An 18974-nucleotide genomic window follows, 5' to 3' on the forward strand; every position below is an offset into this window, starting at 1 on the left:
CCTTTCGACTTAGTACTCCATAGTTTCTCTTATTTGTGGCATTGCCTTTATTCATTACATTCCATATTTTCGTGATTCAGATTATAGTTATATATATATATATATATATATATATATATATATATATATATATATATATATATATATATATATATGTATAATGTATAGATATGCATGTGTATATATATGTATATATATATGTAATATATAAGTATATATAAAAAATATATATATACATGTGTATATATGTATGAATGTATGCTCGTCCTCACACTGCCAGAGTGGTACAGGATTATTTGAACTGACAAGGAATGGAAGCGATGGTATGGCCAGCTCTGTAGCCAGACCTCAACCCAATTGAACACGTATGGGATTTATTGTTGAGAAGAGTTTCAGGCCACCCAAAAACCCTCTGCCGAGGAATGGAACCACCTACTGCAGGGCATGATCCATCGACTAATCAGAAGCATGGCCAGGATGTGCAAGAGGTGGTAACACCCAATACTTATATTGCTTTTATTCAATTTCTTATCAATTTTTCCAATAACAGTTTGTCCACATTTTTTCTGTCATAAGGAAAATAATTTTTTTCTCAGGCAGGGCAGTAGGGCAAATGAATTCCTTAGTTGACAAACCAGTTAAAAAAATATTTTATTCTTGATTTACGATCCCCATTATGTCATAATCTAACCTATTAGAATAAATATATAGTTGTTTGAAATCTGTTTTAATTCATGTTCCTTAAAATTATTTGCATAGTATAAATATATATGTGTGTGTGTGTGTGTGCGAGTGTGTGTGTATAGGCTATATAATAAAAAATGCGGGTACATCTGAAGACTGGTAGGCCTACCTATTGCGGCGACAGCAATACCTGACCGTCTTTTGCTCATGTTTTTGTGGACGTTTATGCCTTTTCTGTTTGTTTTTATGATATTTACAGCTTATGTTTATGTTTTTACGGTCAGCCCTGGGGCCTTGTACTAAACACACCGCCCATTCTGTACACACGTTGAAAGGCCTAGTTACCGAACAAGAGGGGTGCGGTAGTAGTGTTTAGTTTTACCCATGCCTGTGAATGACACCAGAGTTCGAGAACGGATCCTAATTATAATAAAATTCTGATTTGCCTGGATACTAAAGCTACATACACAGCTTAGGCTATGCATGGTGATAACTGACGAATCCTTACCTTTGTCATTCCTGCACATCCTCATTACTGGATGTTCTCTGACGATACGATGCCATGATTCGTCGTCACCGATATTTGGCTCCATGGTCGGGGCCATTTTCCGCAGCACACTTCCAACGCTGATTTCTAATAAGTTACAGAATTCAAGTTGGCTGGCTCCTTTCGAAAGCTGTGAATATTCTGTGCGATTCGTTGCAGTGTTAGATATCAGACCTTTCCACAACTAGGCCTAGGCCTAATCTGTATTACCGAAGAACAGTCCCGGTCATCAACTAAATGAACCTACTCAGTCGCGAGCTGGGTATTATACCCTTGGAACTCTCTCTCTCTAAGATCTTCCTCCTGTCCTTCAGGCCAGAGGATATCGACAAAAGATCCTGTTAGGCTATTTAGAAGTCGGAAGCAACCCAACGTCCAGCCTCCTTCGGAATGGCGATAAGCTAATGGGCAGCAGACCTTCTCCGCGACAGACAAGTTCCCACGACCTTGTTACTTCGAGGTCTGGTCTGGATGACTTCCTTGAAAACGCCACTGACTGCCTCTGCTGTGACTGACAACTGCAACTGATCGGTCGAGGTTCTCTCTCTCTCTCTTTCTCTCTCTCTGTTTGTAACACTCGTTAGTCGTACACGATCTTTCCTACTTTCTACAGCGGTGAAGGTATGTATACTTTACCTCCTGAATACGAGTTTGTCACTAAGTAAACAGATAATCCCTCAAGTTCTATGAAAATTGACAATTATTTAGGGCAAAACAGACAGACAGACAGACACAAGAAATACCAATCTTGTCTGGACTGAGACGAAATTCCGTCCGATATTTTGATTTGTGTTAATCTCTACAACCACAAGACGACTGAATCACTGTAACCTTCCGGTAACCCGTACTCTTTATGGTACGGAAAAGTGTCGAGATGTACAATGACTGTCGATGCCAACACCTCGCTACACATGAGTGTACTTTAATAACGAAAAAGAAAAGTAACGAAATAATGAAGATTAAGCAACGCGAGCGCGTACCCTGTCACCAGCGAGTCTACACCTCGTCTGCCTTGATTCTACCCGTCTCTCTCTCTCTCTCTCCCTCTCTCTCTCCCTCCCCCTCCCTTCCCTCCCTCCACTTGATTTGATAGTGAACGAGCCAGCCAGGCCAGCCCATTGTTTTGGTGAGTATGTTGCCACGTAATGTAAATGTATTTTCTCCCCATAATCTGTTACCGTTAAACTTCTTAGATACTAGAGCCCAAAACGTAAAGCTATGAATCGAAAAAGTAAACACGTAGGTGCATCGTCGATTACAGGAAAATTGAATATTCTTTGCCTGCATTGGTGATGATGCCACATCCATTTTCTTAGTAAATTATGCAAAATTAATCCATTTGACTGTCTTTAAAGGCTTCACGTTAGTTTAACACATTTTTCCAATAATGTAAGGCGCTAAAATAATGTAATTAATTCAATATACAAATGCAACCTTCCTGGCAGGGTTACCAACACTACCGAGAACTACATTCCAAGAATGTATCGATTTTTGAGACATTTCAGTGTCCTCGTTATTTGTAGAAAGAGGATTACGAGACCGTGAGAAAATAATGCTTGTAAACATGACTGGAAAAGAATATGAGGTGCCATTATCCAGAAATGTGAAAAATTGATAAATTCAATGTACATCTGACAATGTTTTGAACTATATTACAGCAACATACTCACAAGATGTCCGCACTTACACTTGTATAAACATACACAATATATTGTGATGGACACCTTTCCAAAACACTAACTTATGTAACAAATTCCTACTTTCAATGTTTACAACCAGCAGTGAAGTCCACAATGGGTGGAATCGTGCCAATAAATTCATGTGTGCAAGAGGATTCAAGGGAGAAAAACAAACAGACAAAAACCCACATATTTAATACATGACCCAAAGACAGAAATGACACCTGAACCTCAAATATACACAATTTGAAAATCAATTATCCTTATTAAACAATACCTAACTCAGGGCGTCATATAGGGGGCGGGGCTGGGTGGCAACTGGCCCCCAAGACTCAATTTGCCGCCCTCAAGCCTCAAATTGCCCCCGCCACCAAGCCTCAACTTCGCCCCCCCCCCACCACCTCTATATAGGAATGTATTTCAAAAATCTTATATTCTATTTTGATTTTGGTACTCAAATTATCAACATTATTATTTTATATTATTTTATTCTCATTATGGTACTTAAATTATCAACATTATTACTTTCATATATTTTCATTATGGTACTCAAATTATCAACATGATTTCTCTTTATTCATAATCATAATATAAATTCCATTACACTAATGATGCAGTTATTTCATAATTTTCATTAATGCCCGGCATTGGCAAAAGATGGCACTATAATTTGATTTATAGAGTATATTTTCATTCAAATGTAGAAAAAAAGTCATTTTTTCTTCTTAAATGTGCAATCGTAAATATATGAAATTTCTCGGAAATATTGCGTTTCTTGATCCTTGTCTGTCTACTATGTACCAGTGATGATGAGATAATTAAACAGTAGTGGGAATATACAGTTTTTGCTGAAATACCTTGCTCATGTGGCTTCAAAAAGCAAATAAAATAGCTCAAAAAAAAACAGCTGTTTAGGCTCGCTTCGCTCGCCAAACCGTCTCTGCCTCCGCCCCCCCAACCCCCCCGCCAACAAAAATCTGAAATGACACCTTTGACCTAACACACCTTCACCATTAAATACAGAAAGCAACACATTCACACTTACACAGGGAGTCCAGAAAGTATGAGAGGAACGAAAAGCAAGAATATCCTAACAAATTACACACTAAATTAAAGCCAAAGTAGTTATAAATTTCAAGGTCTCTCCTCCATAAATTAATCTCCACGTCTGAAGATAATCCCAGGGTGGCTGGGATTACAGGACCCAAACAGGCAGCAGTAATGCCTCCAAGATGCCGTGATTAAATCAAACTACTGTCTTCAAAAGTCATGTGCACCTCACCAGTTAACAGAGAGGACCCCTTGTCAGCTTAACTAAGCCAAGGGCGATGATGGATGAGGCATAAGCTCCAAGCATACGGAAGGGTGGCTTAACCCACAGGACTTGCAGGAATCCATCAGGACAGGTAACCCACCATGCAGGCAATCCGCTATGGCAGCAACAAGTAACAACTGCAGCGATCAGTTTCAGTAGGAAGAAACCCCAGTGACCTCTCTCAGCGGCTCAGACCAACAGATTTTTTTTCCGTCTGTCACGGGTCAAGACGTAAACTCCCAGATGAGAATTGTGCTGAGGCGCCGACACTCGAAAAGAGGAAAGAAAAATGTAACTGCTTGTTTATAATAACAGGCTAGTGAGGATAAACAACGTCCTTACTAAACACTGCCCTAATGGCTTAATGCAAAACTTACATAAATACAATTAAAGTAAGTTAAATAAGCCAGTAAGGCAAACATACTGACACATCCTCACCCAACAGAATGAGAATTCAATAAAAAAAATTAGATTAACCCAATCGAGTGGCATAAAATGAAAAAAATTGTCACAAAATAGCAAAGTACTTGGGTACAATTATTACACAATGATAATTCAAAATAGCATAAATTAATATGCGATACAAGATTAAACCTAAAAATAATGCTTACAAAACATACATTTCAACAAAGTTTTCACATAATGCATAAATCGTATACGTATAAGCCAAAAAAACCGGAAACTCAAAACAGGGGTGGCAAGTACAGTACCAAGGATAGCATATAAAAAAAAAAAAAATTACCTGTGTACAAATGTTGCTAAAACCACATTAACAATAACACACATCAGGGGTTTTCAACCCAAAGCCTACAAACCACTTCCATAATCAAAGCACACGAAATAAACTACTGAGCTTCACATTTGCTCCTTTATCATAACCAATCGGGTTTCTGAATGTAGGCTACAACATGTTTTCCACAAACAACACTGTCTTTATAACAGCGATTCACTGCACTCACTATTATGAAGGGTCCTATAAAAATATACTGTCTATATATCAGTGATTCACAGCACTCACTACTGCAGGGCGTCCTATAAAAAATACACACGGGACGACACAGAGAAGAGCAACACGGATGTCTGGGCCCAGAGCAAGCAAGGTAAACACGCAAAATTTAGTGTAGCATAGTTATAAGCCTGAAAACTAAATTACGTCATTAAACCTGAAAACATACCCATAATTAACCTTAATCTTACGTAAACCTCAACAACCCAAGACAAAATTATTACATTATTACATCGCTGCAAAAAAAAGGACAACATAAAATACATATAAAGTTATTACGCACTAAATATGCCTTCACCTCATTTACTCATACAAAAATTGACTAAGTCAGCACACATACCGTAATTAGAACGATACAGGGATTACCTGATTACCTACCTGCATGGCGGCCTCCTGAAACCATTTCCGACCGATATCAACAATGCGTGACAAGACATAGGCAACTATGTTATCTTTACCCGGAATGTGGGCAAGTTCCCAATTCCACTCCCGTATAAAGGAGGCTCCAACGCATCAATCGGCGATTTTTTTTTTTCTTTTTTTGTACCTGCTGAGGAAAAACAAGGGGGTTATGATCAGTTAATATCTTTATAGGAGAACCTGTGGAAGAAAGGTAAACCTGAGAATAGTTACCAGCTAATACTAAAGCTACTGTAGAGTCTCTTTCTCCACTGTTATGTGGAGAAAAGAACGCAACAGGATGAGAAACTGCCTGTTTGTCCTTCTGTAATAACACCGCTCAGACACCGACATCACTTGCGTCAGGGGCAAGCGAGAAAGGAACGTCAAAATCGGGGCTTCCAAAATAGGAAAATAACGAGTACCTATTTTATTTGTTCGAACGTATTTTGCTTCTCATTATTCCAAATAAACAATACATTTTTACGCAGTAAATTAGTCAGAGGTTCAGCAATATCAGAAAAATTCCTAACGAACCTGCGATGATACCCTACCAAACCAAGGAATTTTCTGACATCCCTCCGACACTGGAATTTCTAAATTCTTAACGGACTCCACGTTTGATTATTTCTTGAGAGCAACCTTACCACAACCGACTTCATGGCCCAAACACACCGCCACCTTTGCTTTAGCAAACTCACTCTTCGTTAGATTAATTACCAAACCTGCCTTTTTCAAAACCTCAATACGTTTTAGATGGGTGTCCCATGCAGTCATCACTATAAATTACTATACCGTCAATATACTGTAGACGTCACAACCTTCCATACCATAAACTAAAGTTTTCATTAATCTTTGAAAGGTATTACTCTACTGCATACGGAAATGAGCCTTGCCGCACTACAAAAGCTGACAAGGCCCTCGCCCGCTTAGACAGAGGAACTGGCCAATAACCTTTTAACAAGTCAAATTTGGTAATAAATTTTGTTTTGCCTACCCTATCATACAATCTTCTATTCGAGGTAATGGACAACAATCAGGTCTGGTGACCTCATTCACCTTACGGTAATCAAAACACAACCTGAAATCCCCGTCGTGTTTCTTTGCCAATACAACAACAGGTGACGACCAAGGACTCTTGCTGGCTTCAATCAAACCATGCTTCGACATAGCCTACAGTATAATCAACCTCCTTAGCTACAACCTCATTTTTAAAAGGATTCAACCTGTACGGAGATTGTTTCACAGGTGAGGCATTACCTACGTCAACGTCACGTTCAAGGACAGGTGTCTGTACTATACTGGAACATCTGAGAACAATACCTTAAAACTAAATGCCAATTTTTTTCAGACTTTTGTTCTACTCTACTTATATGAGAAGTCATATTAGCGAAACTTTCTCAAAGGACCCTTGTTGTCTGTTAGCCATTCATTACCATCAAAACAATTATCATCAACATTTTCACCCTCTGAAGAAGAAAATCCCTTATTATTATCACAACATATTTAGGCTACTGTACATGACAAAGCTGAAATGGTTTACTTCTTTCAGGTGTCTCTACCAAATAATTGACTTCACTAACTTTTTTCAAAATTTTCCACTGACCTGAAAAAGAAGCTTTTAGTGGATTTCCTGGAATGGGTAACGAAACCAACACTTTATTGCCTGCCGCAAAGTCACGTGCTCTAGCCCTTCGATCAAAAAGTACTTCATTCTTTTTTGACTACACAATAAATTTTCACCTGCAAATTTTCGCGCCTTGGTCAAATTGTCACTTAAATTAGACACATATCTAATCAAGTAATTTCAGGGACGTCTCCCTCCGAGGACTCACTATAACAACATCAAGAAGTCCACGAACACAATGACGGAATACGACGAGTCTAAAGGCCTCCCGAGAAACCTAAAGGCTGACTTGGAACAGAACGAAAAACGAACAACAAATAAGGTAATTCCTTATCCCATTCAGCCCCATTGATCAGTCAATACTTCTTTACCATAGATTTCAAGGTCTGATGAAATTTAATATTTAACTCTGACATTTTACCTCTGAAATGCCTACTGATAAAATTAGAACCACAATCTGATTGAATTATTTTAGGCATCCCAAACCTGGTGAAAAATTGTACACCAACAATTTTAAAACTTTTTGTCGTCCGTAGTGATATTGCCTCAGGATATCGAGACATCTTATCCATTATGGTTACAATATATTCATTACCATGACGTGTTTTAGGTAAAGGACCAACAATATCAATAATGACCTCCTCAAAAGGCTCAGAGACAACAGGAATAAGACATAGAGGTGCTTTTTGTACTGACTGGTTCGGCTTTCCGACCTTCTGACAGACATCACACTTATTTACAAATTTCTCTACATCTGCCTTCAACTTTGGCTAGTAATAATTCATAAGCAACTTACCAGCAGTCTTATGAATGCCAAAATGACCAGCCAAACCATTCCCATGGGCTAAAGTCATTAGCCCATTCCTGTAAACGAAAGGAATCATTATCTGTTTTAAAACTTCACAATCCTCATTTCTAGTATCCACAGGTCTACTTACCCTATATAAGATATTCCTGATTATCTTAAATTTGGGAACAGTCAAATCGGATACTTCACCTGATTCTATAGGCAGATCTGAAAATCCTTTTTCCTAGCCGTAATAAGCTCCTCTACTGACCAGTTAGGTTTATCCTTCAAACCACTATCTCCTACAACTACGCTATCACTATGATCTAAACTACTCAAATCTACATCAATTGTTGACTCTGCAGCGTCAGCAATTATAGACCTAGAACGAGTGACTACAGCTACTTTGTTGTCAGGATTTATTAATATTGGGCAAGTCTTTTTCTCAAGAGCAACATCATTCCCTGCAACATCAACATCCTAAACAAGATATTTTTCAACGATGGCCAATTTTAAATTCCCTGAAAAGGAAGGACATATTAAAAACAAGTTCCTAATAGGATATGACCTAATGGTATCAGAAAAGCCACTCAACAATACGAATTCCTTATTCATATTAACGAAATTATTAGGCAATGCTTCCCGAAGAATCAGAGATTAAGCAGCACCTGTGTCACGCAAAATTCACACACTCCTTTTCTCACCTGAATTCCCCGACGAGACACTACCAGAGAACAAATATTATGGCCCAAGGATCTGCTACACCTACTACATTGGTTTGTTGGAGATTCCTCGCCTTTCCTCACCACACTCATCACCGGTCTTCCTCTAGCCTTTTGAGATTTCTTATATGCAAAACACATACTTCTGACGTGCCCCTTCTTATTACGGAAGAAACAAGTCACTGGTTTTACCTTTTCAGGGTTAAAAAAATTTTATCCCTGTTACCGCTGTTGGGAGAAATATGAGAATTATTATTATAATTAACATTACCTTGTACCTCACTACTACTACTATTATTATTATTATTATTATTATTATTATTATTATTATTATTATTATTATTATTATTATTATTATTACCTAATATCACACATCCAGACTTCTCACTTCCGGATACCTCCCCTAACACATTTTTACGAGAGAGAAGGTACTCAGCACTAGTGATGGCTATGTCCTGAAGGGTGTCAAGTTTTAGTTCCTCAAGGTGCACCTTCAACTTATCAGGAACACACTTCTTAAACTCCTGTACCAACATTAATTCCTTCAATTTGTCGAAATCTACGACCTCCTTCGACTTGAGCCAGTCACCAGTATACTGCTCTTGACACCTGGCGAACTTTACAAAGGTCTGATCCCTATTTTTCTGCAAATTCCTGAAGCGTTGCTTATACACTTTGGTAACAAACTCATATGCCTTAAGTACAATTGCTTTAACACTGTCATAATCTGATGACAAATCCTCATCGAGGGTGACTTACACCTTAAGAGCCCTACCTAGCAATTTACTTTGGATAAGAGAGGTCCAATACTCCTGGGGCCACTCCATCCTTGCGGCAATCCTCTCAAAGAGAACAAAAAATTCTGCCACATTACACTCCTCAAAATGAGGGACAAATTTTAAAGCCTCCACCAGATTTATACCAGGCGCTACTGACCTATTTTGAGAAGGGGAAGAAGTTGAAGAACCCACATTTCTGAGAGTTTGTAGGGCAATCTCATGCTGTATCTCTTTTTCTCTCTCTTCCGCTTTTAACCTTTGCAAATCAATCTCCATGTGCTTCAGTTTTATCTGCTTATCCAACACCTCTACAGATATCACATCTTCTACCTGTTTAACCTCCTGCTCACCTTTAGTTTTTACCTCTTTTACCTTCTCATACACTTCTAATAGCAATAAACCGTTCCTGACCGAAATCGGGTATTTAATATTAGAAAAATTTGGCTACCACCTCCAAATCCTGCTTATTTAGTTCCTCAAGCCTGTCTTGCCGTCACCCCCTCCCCTAAGCAGTTCCATTACATCAAATGTAACCATAATGACTACACAATCAAAACCCACACAAAAATTACACAATAATTACACACAATACCAAAACTAGAGGAGGTGAAAGTATGCTGCCTGACAAAACCCCACGAATCAATTTTGCACACTTTGGTGAACACTAAGGATCGAAGGATCCTGTCATGGTCGCCAGAATGTAATGGACACCTTTCCAAAACACTAATTAATATAACAAATGTACTATTTTTAATGTTCACAACCAGCAGTGAAGTCCACAATGGGTAGAATAGTGGCAAAAAATTAATGTGTGCAAGAGGATTCAAGGAACATAAACACGGACAAAAACCACATGACTCAAAGACAGAAATGACACCTGAACCTCATAAATGTACACAAATAATTTGAAAATCAGTTACCCTTATCAAGCAGTACCTAACACACTTACACTAATAAATACAGAAAGCAACACATCCACACTTACACAGGGAGTCCAGAAAGTATGAGAGGAACGAAAAGCAAGAATATCCTAACAAATTATGTACTACTATGAGATTCAGGGCCTCTGTAACACGGTTTTTTCGCAATAACTTTTTATCTATGCATTTCATAAATATAACGCTTATTCAGAATACACATTATATCTACACATGAATTTTGACTGTATTCTGCATTACGTAGGTTGAATAAATTTGGTACTTATAATGTAAAAGTTCCTTTTTTTGAAGACGGGCCAACTTACTCAGAGAAAAAGTTTCGAACGCACTCGTTACGTAACTTATGACAGCATTTCTTCCCTCTTTCTCGATGGATGATTGGCTATACGTAACGAAGGCTAGACCTCTGGCAACAATGACATAAAAATTTAAATACAAGCAAAGCAGTACACCTTTATGAACTCTGAAACCTCTCCACTGATAATTGTCATAATGAACAAACCAATAAAATATGTTAATAAATACAAAAACACTTCGATTATTAGTCTAACTCCCAAAATAAGTTTTCTAAGAAATTACAGTCTACTTTATACGTCACAATCAGATTGACAAGATGTAGGGAATAATTGGTAATTTTCAAAAGCAGTAGACAAGCTTGATTTGATAACTGCTATATCCAATGTCAAGCAATTTTTATTTATTGGCTATCTACCTATTTACTGAAGGCTATCATGGGCATTGTTGGATTAGAAAATTTAACTTCTGGCAATAAAAACTCATTTCTCGAGTAGTTGTAAGAAGTGCTAAATGATCCTCAAGGATCCCAGCAGTTGGCCTAAACGTTTAATTCATGTATATTACTGCTATTACTACTGTTGCGGCACTACTGCGATTTAGGCGTTGTCCCCTTCGTTGCCAAATGTACTTCTCTCGAGTTTTTAAAGGCCTACCCTTCCCATTTACCCCTTTTAATCCGTGCTTCTGTCAAGAAGGTTTAACCTCCTTGGCGTTTGTTAATGTCTCCTGGAAGCAGTATACTTCTGGGTGTTCTCTGTTGCCTCGACAGTCCTTCGAAAATATTTCCATTCTTCCAGGTCTCTGTTTTTCATATAGGCCTCATTGAATCTCTTTTTGGACCTTCCTTGTGATTAACTCACGCTACTGGACTTCCGGACTTTTAATTTACTTGTTTTTGTGTCAATTTACTGTGTATATATATATATATATATATATATATATATATATATATATATATATATATATATAAATATATATATATATATATATATATATATATATGTCTATACATAATACATATACATATATATACATATATACATATACATGTATACATATATATATATATACATATATACAGATAGAGAGAGAGAGAGAGAGAGAGAGAGAGAGAGAGAGAGAGAATTGACATTTGAAAAGGACAGATAAAAGAGCGCAGCATAAATATACATAGGTTACACAAATACGATTATCGGCAGCTATTTAATTTATCATCTATTCATAATATGGTCCTTCGCTTCTTTCCAGTTAGAGTATTCATAACATTTTTCTATTCATATATCTTCTTTTCTTTACAGACTTAGTTCAAGCTTTGCCATTTATTCGGAATATTTCATTGGTTTTTCTTTGTTTTTGTATCAGTTTTTATCGTTATAACATACAAGATACCTTTGCATGAATGCCCATACCCGATGAAAAATATCTATTGTGTTTTATAGTCTTCATAAGGGTTTGTCAAAACAAATAGATGATTATTTGGGTCATGAATGTCATATTGATAATAATACACAAGAATGCCATGATCGATTTCTCGAGCCTGTGGATGAAGATTAATGCGGCAACGAGGACTTCCTTCCATGTTGTTTGTAAGGCGACAGACTCCTTAATAAGTCAGTGAGTGTTTTGACTGAGCTTCCCTTGTGGAGGCACGGGCTGTTTGACATCTTCATACCCTGAGGTCAGCTTAACAGGTAAGAGAAGAACTGGCAGCGCTGGAAATTTTTTTGTCACGATTAAGAATAAACGTGTTGTTTTATTGTTGTTAAATGCTAGAAAATTACGAGGGCCTTTAATAATTGACAAAAATTGATTAGCAACCAATTATATTTGTGTTGTATAACTTATGCTGCCTTCATATACCATACAACGTGAGTGGGAATATTTGATGTGGCAGCGCCGGTCACCTCCCATGCCCTGCCCTTTTCGCCATGAAGGAGCCGATGGAGTATAGCACAGATACCCCACCCACATCCATGTATCATTCCGCCATTCATAAAGTCTTTGTCATGTTTTTTCACTGTGCAATAAGCCATGGCCTCCTCAGAAATTAACTTTAACATTAGATGATAGGTTATTTCATTAAGCTAACAAATTATGGCAACTGGGTATGTTATTGCCGATATTGAAGCTAAAGATAAAGTATGGTATCATTCCTTCATTGCATTATCATCTTTACTATTTGTTTTGCTACATGTAATTATTTTTTAAAGGATAAATGAATTATGTTCACTTTACTTCTATAAATTCCCATTAGATGTACAAATAAAACTAAAACTATTCATGATTTATTTACAAAATGCAGTCATCATCACTCTCGAGGAAAGATCATCTTCCCCGTCCTCATCGTCACTGGCCAGGCTAATGATGACTGGTTCTACTGTCTCTCGGATAGTGTCCGACTCCCAATACTCCTCCTCGAAATGACGGGATTGTCGAACTGCTCCTGCCCACACTTCCGGGGTAACAGAAAGCCTGGCTTCCCCCAACCTGTCCTACAGGCCGGATCGAGTAAATCGACGGAGGGAGGAACGTACGTGTCTCTTCATGACCCCCCACACCTGTTCAATTGCATTGAGCTCGGGGTGAGCGGGGAGCAAACGCGCAACCTCATGGCCCCCATTCACGGATGGTGTTGTCAATTTCATACCTTCGCTCCAGCCGATTCCTTTGGCAAATAAGCAGCAGCTCCGAGCGTGTGGCAGAAGGTCGGAACGATATCCTGCGCTGTTCTAGCCACCTGATGAGAGAACATAATAGAACATTAATACCTTAAAGATGGATCGTAAATTGTTACATGTAGTACAAGCAATAAAGTGCAATTTGATAAAGTTCCCATTAAAATAGGTTAATTGACTCTTCGAACAATTTATAAATATACATATATATATATATATATATATATATATATATATATATATATATATATATATATATATATATATATATATATATATATATATTTTTTTTTTTTTTTTTTTTTTTTTTTTTAAGTCATTATAATTACCTGACAAGAGCTGCCTTTTTGGTTGCTGATGTGGGGCATCGACTCTCCTCGATCAGTGTGCTATGATATGGTGCATTATCAAGCACAAGTACAGATGGCTCGGGAAGGGATGGCAGAAGTTGCGTCGTTAGCCACTGTTTGAACAACTTTGCATTCATCTCGCCATGGTAGTCTCCCTGATTGGTCTTGGCCAGGTAGCACAGGTATGAACCATCTATAAAGCCCTCACTCGTGCCAGCTGCCACCACCACGAAACGCTCACCTTCTCCAGGAGGAACCTGACGACTGTAAGTTGGGCTGGTGACATCCTGCGTAGTGTCTGCCCATTCCCTGTTGTGGGCCATCCTTGTCGTAAACCAGGTTTCATCTACGTAAACGACCACTCTCCCCTCCTCCCGCTGGCGTCGTAGATCACGGAGAGCAGTTATCCGGCAGCATACAATTTTCAGAGATTCCTTCCTTACATACATCTTACATTGAGAAGTTTTATACTTGAATCCCATAGAGTGCAAGAGTCGAAGTACTGAAGCCCATGATGTCATTTCCGGAATAATGCCAGCTGTTTTGAGGTCATTTGTCAAGGAACCAACAGTAAAATGCTCCTTCTGGGCAAACTTTCTGTGGATACAGCGGCGAATGGCACCAATCGTAAAGTTATCAAAGACAGGCGGCGCTTGTGATCCTGACGATGGTGAAGGAACGGAACTGGAGGCACGGTTGACGGTGAGCCTCACTGCACCTGCAGTCATGCCCAAAACATATCCAACATGATCGTACGGCCTAAAGAAGAAGAAAAAAATTATATCGGATGATCCGTTGGTCTGCTGGAGATTTTAGCACATATAAGCTTGTATTTACTTTGGATAAAAATCTTATTTTAACAAAAATAGTTATATAAGGACTGTTTACATACAATCTCTCTCTTTCTCTCTTGGTGGCATAGTGAATAGTTAATGGAAATGTTCAAAATCCTGAATGACATTATAAGTATTATAATCACGTTACGCTAAATACAAATCAGACCATAAACATTGGATTTAAACTAGAAACTGAATAATTACCTATTCAGGCTATAGTAAGTATGGCCATGGGCTTTCTCTTGACTATATAAAGTTGCAAGTCGTAAGACAAATGCAGTTTTGCAACCACGGGGACAATTCCAAATCCTGTTAGCCATTTTTGACTGTTATGGGTTTCAGAGCCGATGGAACAAGGTGAATGAGTTTCTGTCTGGTGGATGGGCGGGGCAACATTTCGTCAAACGGTGTTTACCTTACTTACATAATGAATGTTTTTCGACTCTTGGCTCGTAATCATTGGCCATGGCGTTGGCTAGATAATTTTTACTTTATAAAAATTAAAACTATCGGGTTTAGTTTATTGATAATGCTGACAAAATTTGTGTGTGGTTGTAAAATATACATATGTCAACTTTCAGCTACATCCGATGCTTTGATAAGGAGCAAAGTCCAAAAAACCGTGTTACAGAGGCCCTGAATCTCATAGTAAATTAAAGCCGAAGTAGTTAGATAAATTTCAAGGTCTCCTCCATAAATTAATCTCCACGTCTGAAGATAATCTAAGGGTGGCTAGGATTATAGGGCCCAAACAGGCAGCAGTAATGCCCCCAAGATGCCGTGATTAAATCAAACTACTGACTTCAAAAGTCATGTGCACCTTACCAGTTAACAGAGAGGACCCCTTGTCAGCTTACCTAAGCCAAGGGCGATGATGGATGAGGCATAAGCTCCAAGCATACGGAAGGGTGGCTTAGCTCACAGGACTTGCAGGAATCCATCAGAACAGGTAATCCACCATGCAGGCAGTCCGCTATGGCAGCAACAGGTTACAACTGCAGCGATCAGTTTCAGTAGGAAGAAATCCCAGTGACCTCTCTCAACGGCTCAGGCCAACAGATTTTTTTCCATCTTTCATGGGTTAAGATGTAAACTCCCCGAGGAGAGGGGGATGGTTGTGCTGACGCACCGACGGGCCCAAGTGCGCATGTATGTTCATTTCAGTATACGGGTGTGCTCACGCAAGCGTGTATGTATTCATAAATATCAACATAATAAATATGAATTGCATTTCATATATATATATATATATATATATATATATATATATATATATATATATATATATATATATATATATATATATATATATATATATATATATATAATATATATATTATATATATATATATATATATATATATATATATATATATATATATATATTTTTTTTTTTTTTATATTTTTATGTATTTCCCTGGGTTTATGGTCTTTTACAGGCCGGCAACGGAAACTTTATTTAATTGGCCTTGGAGTTCTGACTTGCGTAAAGGGAAATCGTAAAAAAAAATGAGAAAAGGGGGGGAATTTAGGAGCTGAAGGCTCTACTTCATAAGGAAATGTTACGTAAACACTTGGGATAAATTAAAGAATTATATTTACAAAAGCAAGCATTTGAAGGGAAATGGATAAGTAACTTGATAAAGGGCTTGCAACGCCTGAAGATCCTTCTACGGGAGTCTTGATTAAAGGCAAGGCACAGGCCGAGATGAGTCCACTGTGAATGGGTCCCTCTGCAAGAGAGATTTACACATTACACGCCAGTAAAGGAACAATTTAACACAGAATAACAATTTAACACAGAATAAGTCTCGAGTTTGCACCAAGGGTGCCAAAGACTCAAGGAATGAATGACCACTTTACACTCGAACACAGGACATTGGAAATGCCACTGGATAAACTGGCACAAGGACAGAAGTGAAATGCTGGTACTCCAAGCTTTCCAAAGGGCAAACTATCGTGACCAAAAAGTCGCACTTTACCGTAGGGGAAGCTGGTCTCTGACGAAGAAGGACGAGGGTCACTGACGATACAGGCTGTTCCTCAAGGATGACTCGAGTCTGGAGTCGGGCAGGGGAGATGAATGTTCTCTCAGCAACCTGCATCACACGCCCGCGTGTATGGCTGTCCCTTACGACTCCTTACAAGACTAACTCACTAACTAACTGCTTCTCTTCCTTTTAAGGCACGTGGCCAGGGGTAGGGGCTGAGTGCAAGCCTGAGTCACTGGCCAGGTGGGCAGCGATTCCGTTGCCCTGGCGGGTTTCCTGCGGAGGTAAGACAATTCGGGCAGCTTAATTTGCCTTTAGAAAGTCCGTTTAAGAAGCTTAGTTGGGCTAAGCTTCTTAAGGGAGTGGCAGTAAGTCTTCTCCTGGCCTCTTTTATCTGTGTCATCTCAATATCTGTTCCAGGTAAAAAAAAGGACAGATCAGAATGTTGATAACCGGGCTCTGATTTCTAGGTCAAATACGATCAGCCATGCGGTTCTCAATAAACAAAGGGTAAATTAGGTTGGGGGGCGGGGGGGCACGCTGTGCCTAGCTTCTGGTTGCTTATAATAGTTCCCCACGGAAGATAACATACGAGCCTTCATTCAGGCTTGTATGTTGATATCCAAGAAGTTGGCATAGCTGGTTTATTTTACTATTCTTCCAGCAAGAAATGGAAAAACTTTTACTTTACTCTATCCCCACATAAAATGGAAAATACTTTCAACACATTAATACTAAGCTACTTTAACATGGCCCATTAATTTCTTCAAAGTTACGGTATACTTTACTTTAAGATTACGAGGACAGGATAATTTTGAGGCAGGAGACAAATTTTAAGAATTAATTTCCTTAATTCTAAATCAACAAGGCATGCGGTTAGTACAGTATGCCTTGAAGAGGCTGTGTAAATGATAAAACAGCGTTTATTTTTGTAAATGACATCCCTTTTACGCGATAATGTAATGACGATACCTGATTTGCCAACTTGACAGCTGACAGCTGACCCTCACACTGACAGTGGTGGGTGAGCGAGAGTATTCGCGAGTTTTAATTCGCTAACTTTAAACCACGCTAATTTTATGTGTCTACAGCCCCAAACTCGAGTACAAGCTATAAATAGATACTGGCTCAATGTTATGACGGGATGAGCAGACAAAAAGACGCGGCGGGGCGGGGTCTGAGACAAAACAGAGTTCTTAGAAAGAAGGGAAGAAAAAATTATAATAACAAAAGGAAAAATTAACAGGATGTTACGAATGAAAACGTGACCGCATACGAAAGGTGGAACACGTCTCTCGGATTTTACGAAAGGGGCATTTTAAGATCACAAGGGCAAGAGTCTATGACTCGCGATTCATTAGAAGAGAAAGATAAATAAATAACTAAAAGAGTAAATGATATTGGCAGAAAAACCAAGGGTAATAGAGTGAGGAATTTATTGTGTTATACAGGAATTTATCGTCCTTCGCCTATAAATTATGGTCCGGACTATCTCTTCAGCCCCAGGGCTGGAAAAGGGAACCCCAAAGGGCGCGACTCCTTCAGGAAGAGCTGACACGCATGCCCTGTGCCAGGGTATGGGTGCAAGGGCGTGCCACTTCTCACTCTCTTATTCTCAATGATTTATACATTTTGAGGGGAATGGTATCCTGTATTTAATTGCCTCTTGTGGTGATAATTTAAGAAAAAAGATTAATAGAAAATGATAAGGGATAGAAGTTCCTGAGGAACGGAAGAAGATAGTGGAGGGCCTGACATCCCCTTCTGGATTAGAGGTGCCAAGGCCTTCGAAAGATGAAATGGTGGTACAGGTGCCAGGGGAACTCTAGAGCTCCTTGTAAACTACCTGGAAATTCCCACGCCCGTGGTAATCCTGCCGTGAACCTTTCCTACTGGGACAGTCGTCCTCGGCTGGGGAAGCAGAGGGCCCAAGACCAGAGGGCGGCATGGAGAGCCACCTGGGCCTGCTGCTGCGACAGCTGATGCAGGAGTTTTCCATGCTGGTTCTACCATGATCCGTCGCAGCCCTTGTAGTTCATCAGCCAAGTGAGATATGGCAGAATCCTGACTTGCAATTGTGTCGGCGATGGACTGAGGCAGAGAGGAGGCGGTCGGGGGCAGCGTGAGCAGCTCGCAGGTATCAATGACCAGCTCAGGCATGGGTTGCGAGGCCGCACCTTTAGGTAAACTTCCGCTGTGGTCAAGAGGAACCATCTCTCTACCGACACTGGTAGCGGTGCCAGGCCGGGAGAAGAGAGTGGGGGCCTGAATTGGATCCCTTGAATGGAGATCAGGGTTGTGCTCTGGTGCTGGCACTAAGGCAGAGTCAGGCACTATCAGAG

General features: G+C 39.2%; 1 protein-coding gene and 1 pseudogene across 8 annotated transcripts in view; both read right to left on the reverse strand.

Annotated features, from left to right (window-relative positions):
- The window catches only part of LOC136850270 (6-phosphofructo-2-kinase/fructose-2,6-bisphosphatase 1-like), a 302586-nt gene extending 300316 nt beyond the window's left edge, over positions 1-2270 (reverse strand). For all 8 annotated transcript variants that reach the window (XM_067123949.1, XM_067123952.1, XM_067123950.1 and 5 more), the window contains exon 1: positions 1193-2270. In XM_067123949.1, the coding sequence (XP_066980050.1) occupies positions 1193-1289 (97 nt within the window). In that variant the 5' untranslated portion in view covers positions 1290-2270. The remainder of the gene's footprint in view (positions 1-1192) is intronic.
- A 5194-nt stretch (positions 2271-7464) lies between these two features.
- Positions 7465-15196, reverse strand: LOC136849550 (uncharacterized; annotated as a pseudogene).
- Positions 15197-18974: the final 3778 nt, after the last annotated feature.

The sequence above is a fragment of the Macrobrachium rosenbergii genome, chromosome 21, assembly GCF_040412425.1.
Source record: "Macrobrachium rosenbergii isolate ZJJX-2024 chromosome 21, ASM4041242v1, whole genome shotgun sequence".
In the NCBI taxonomy this organism is placed as follows: domain Eukaryota; kingdom Metazoa; phylum Arthropoda; class Malacostraca; order Decapoda; family Palaemonidae; genus Macrobrachium; species Macrobrachium rosenbergii.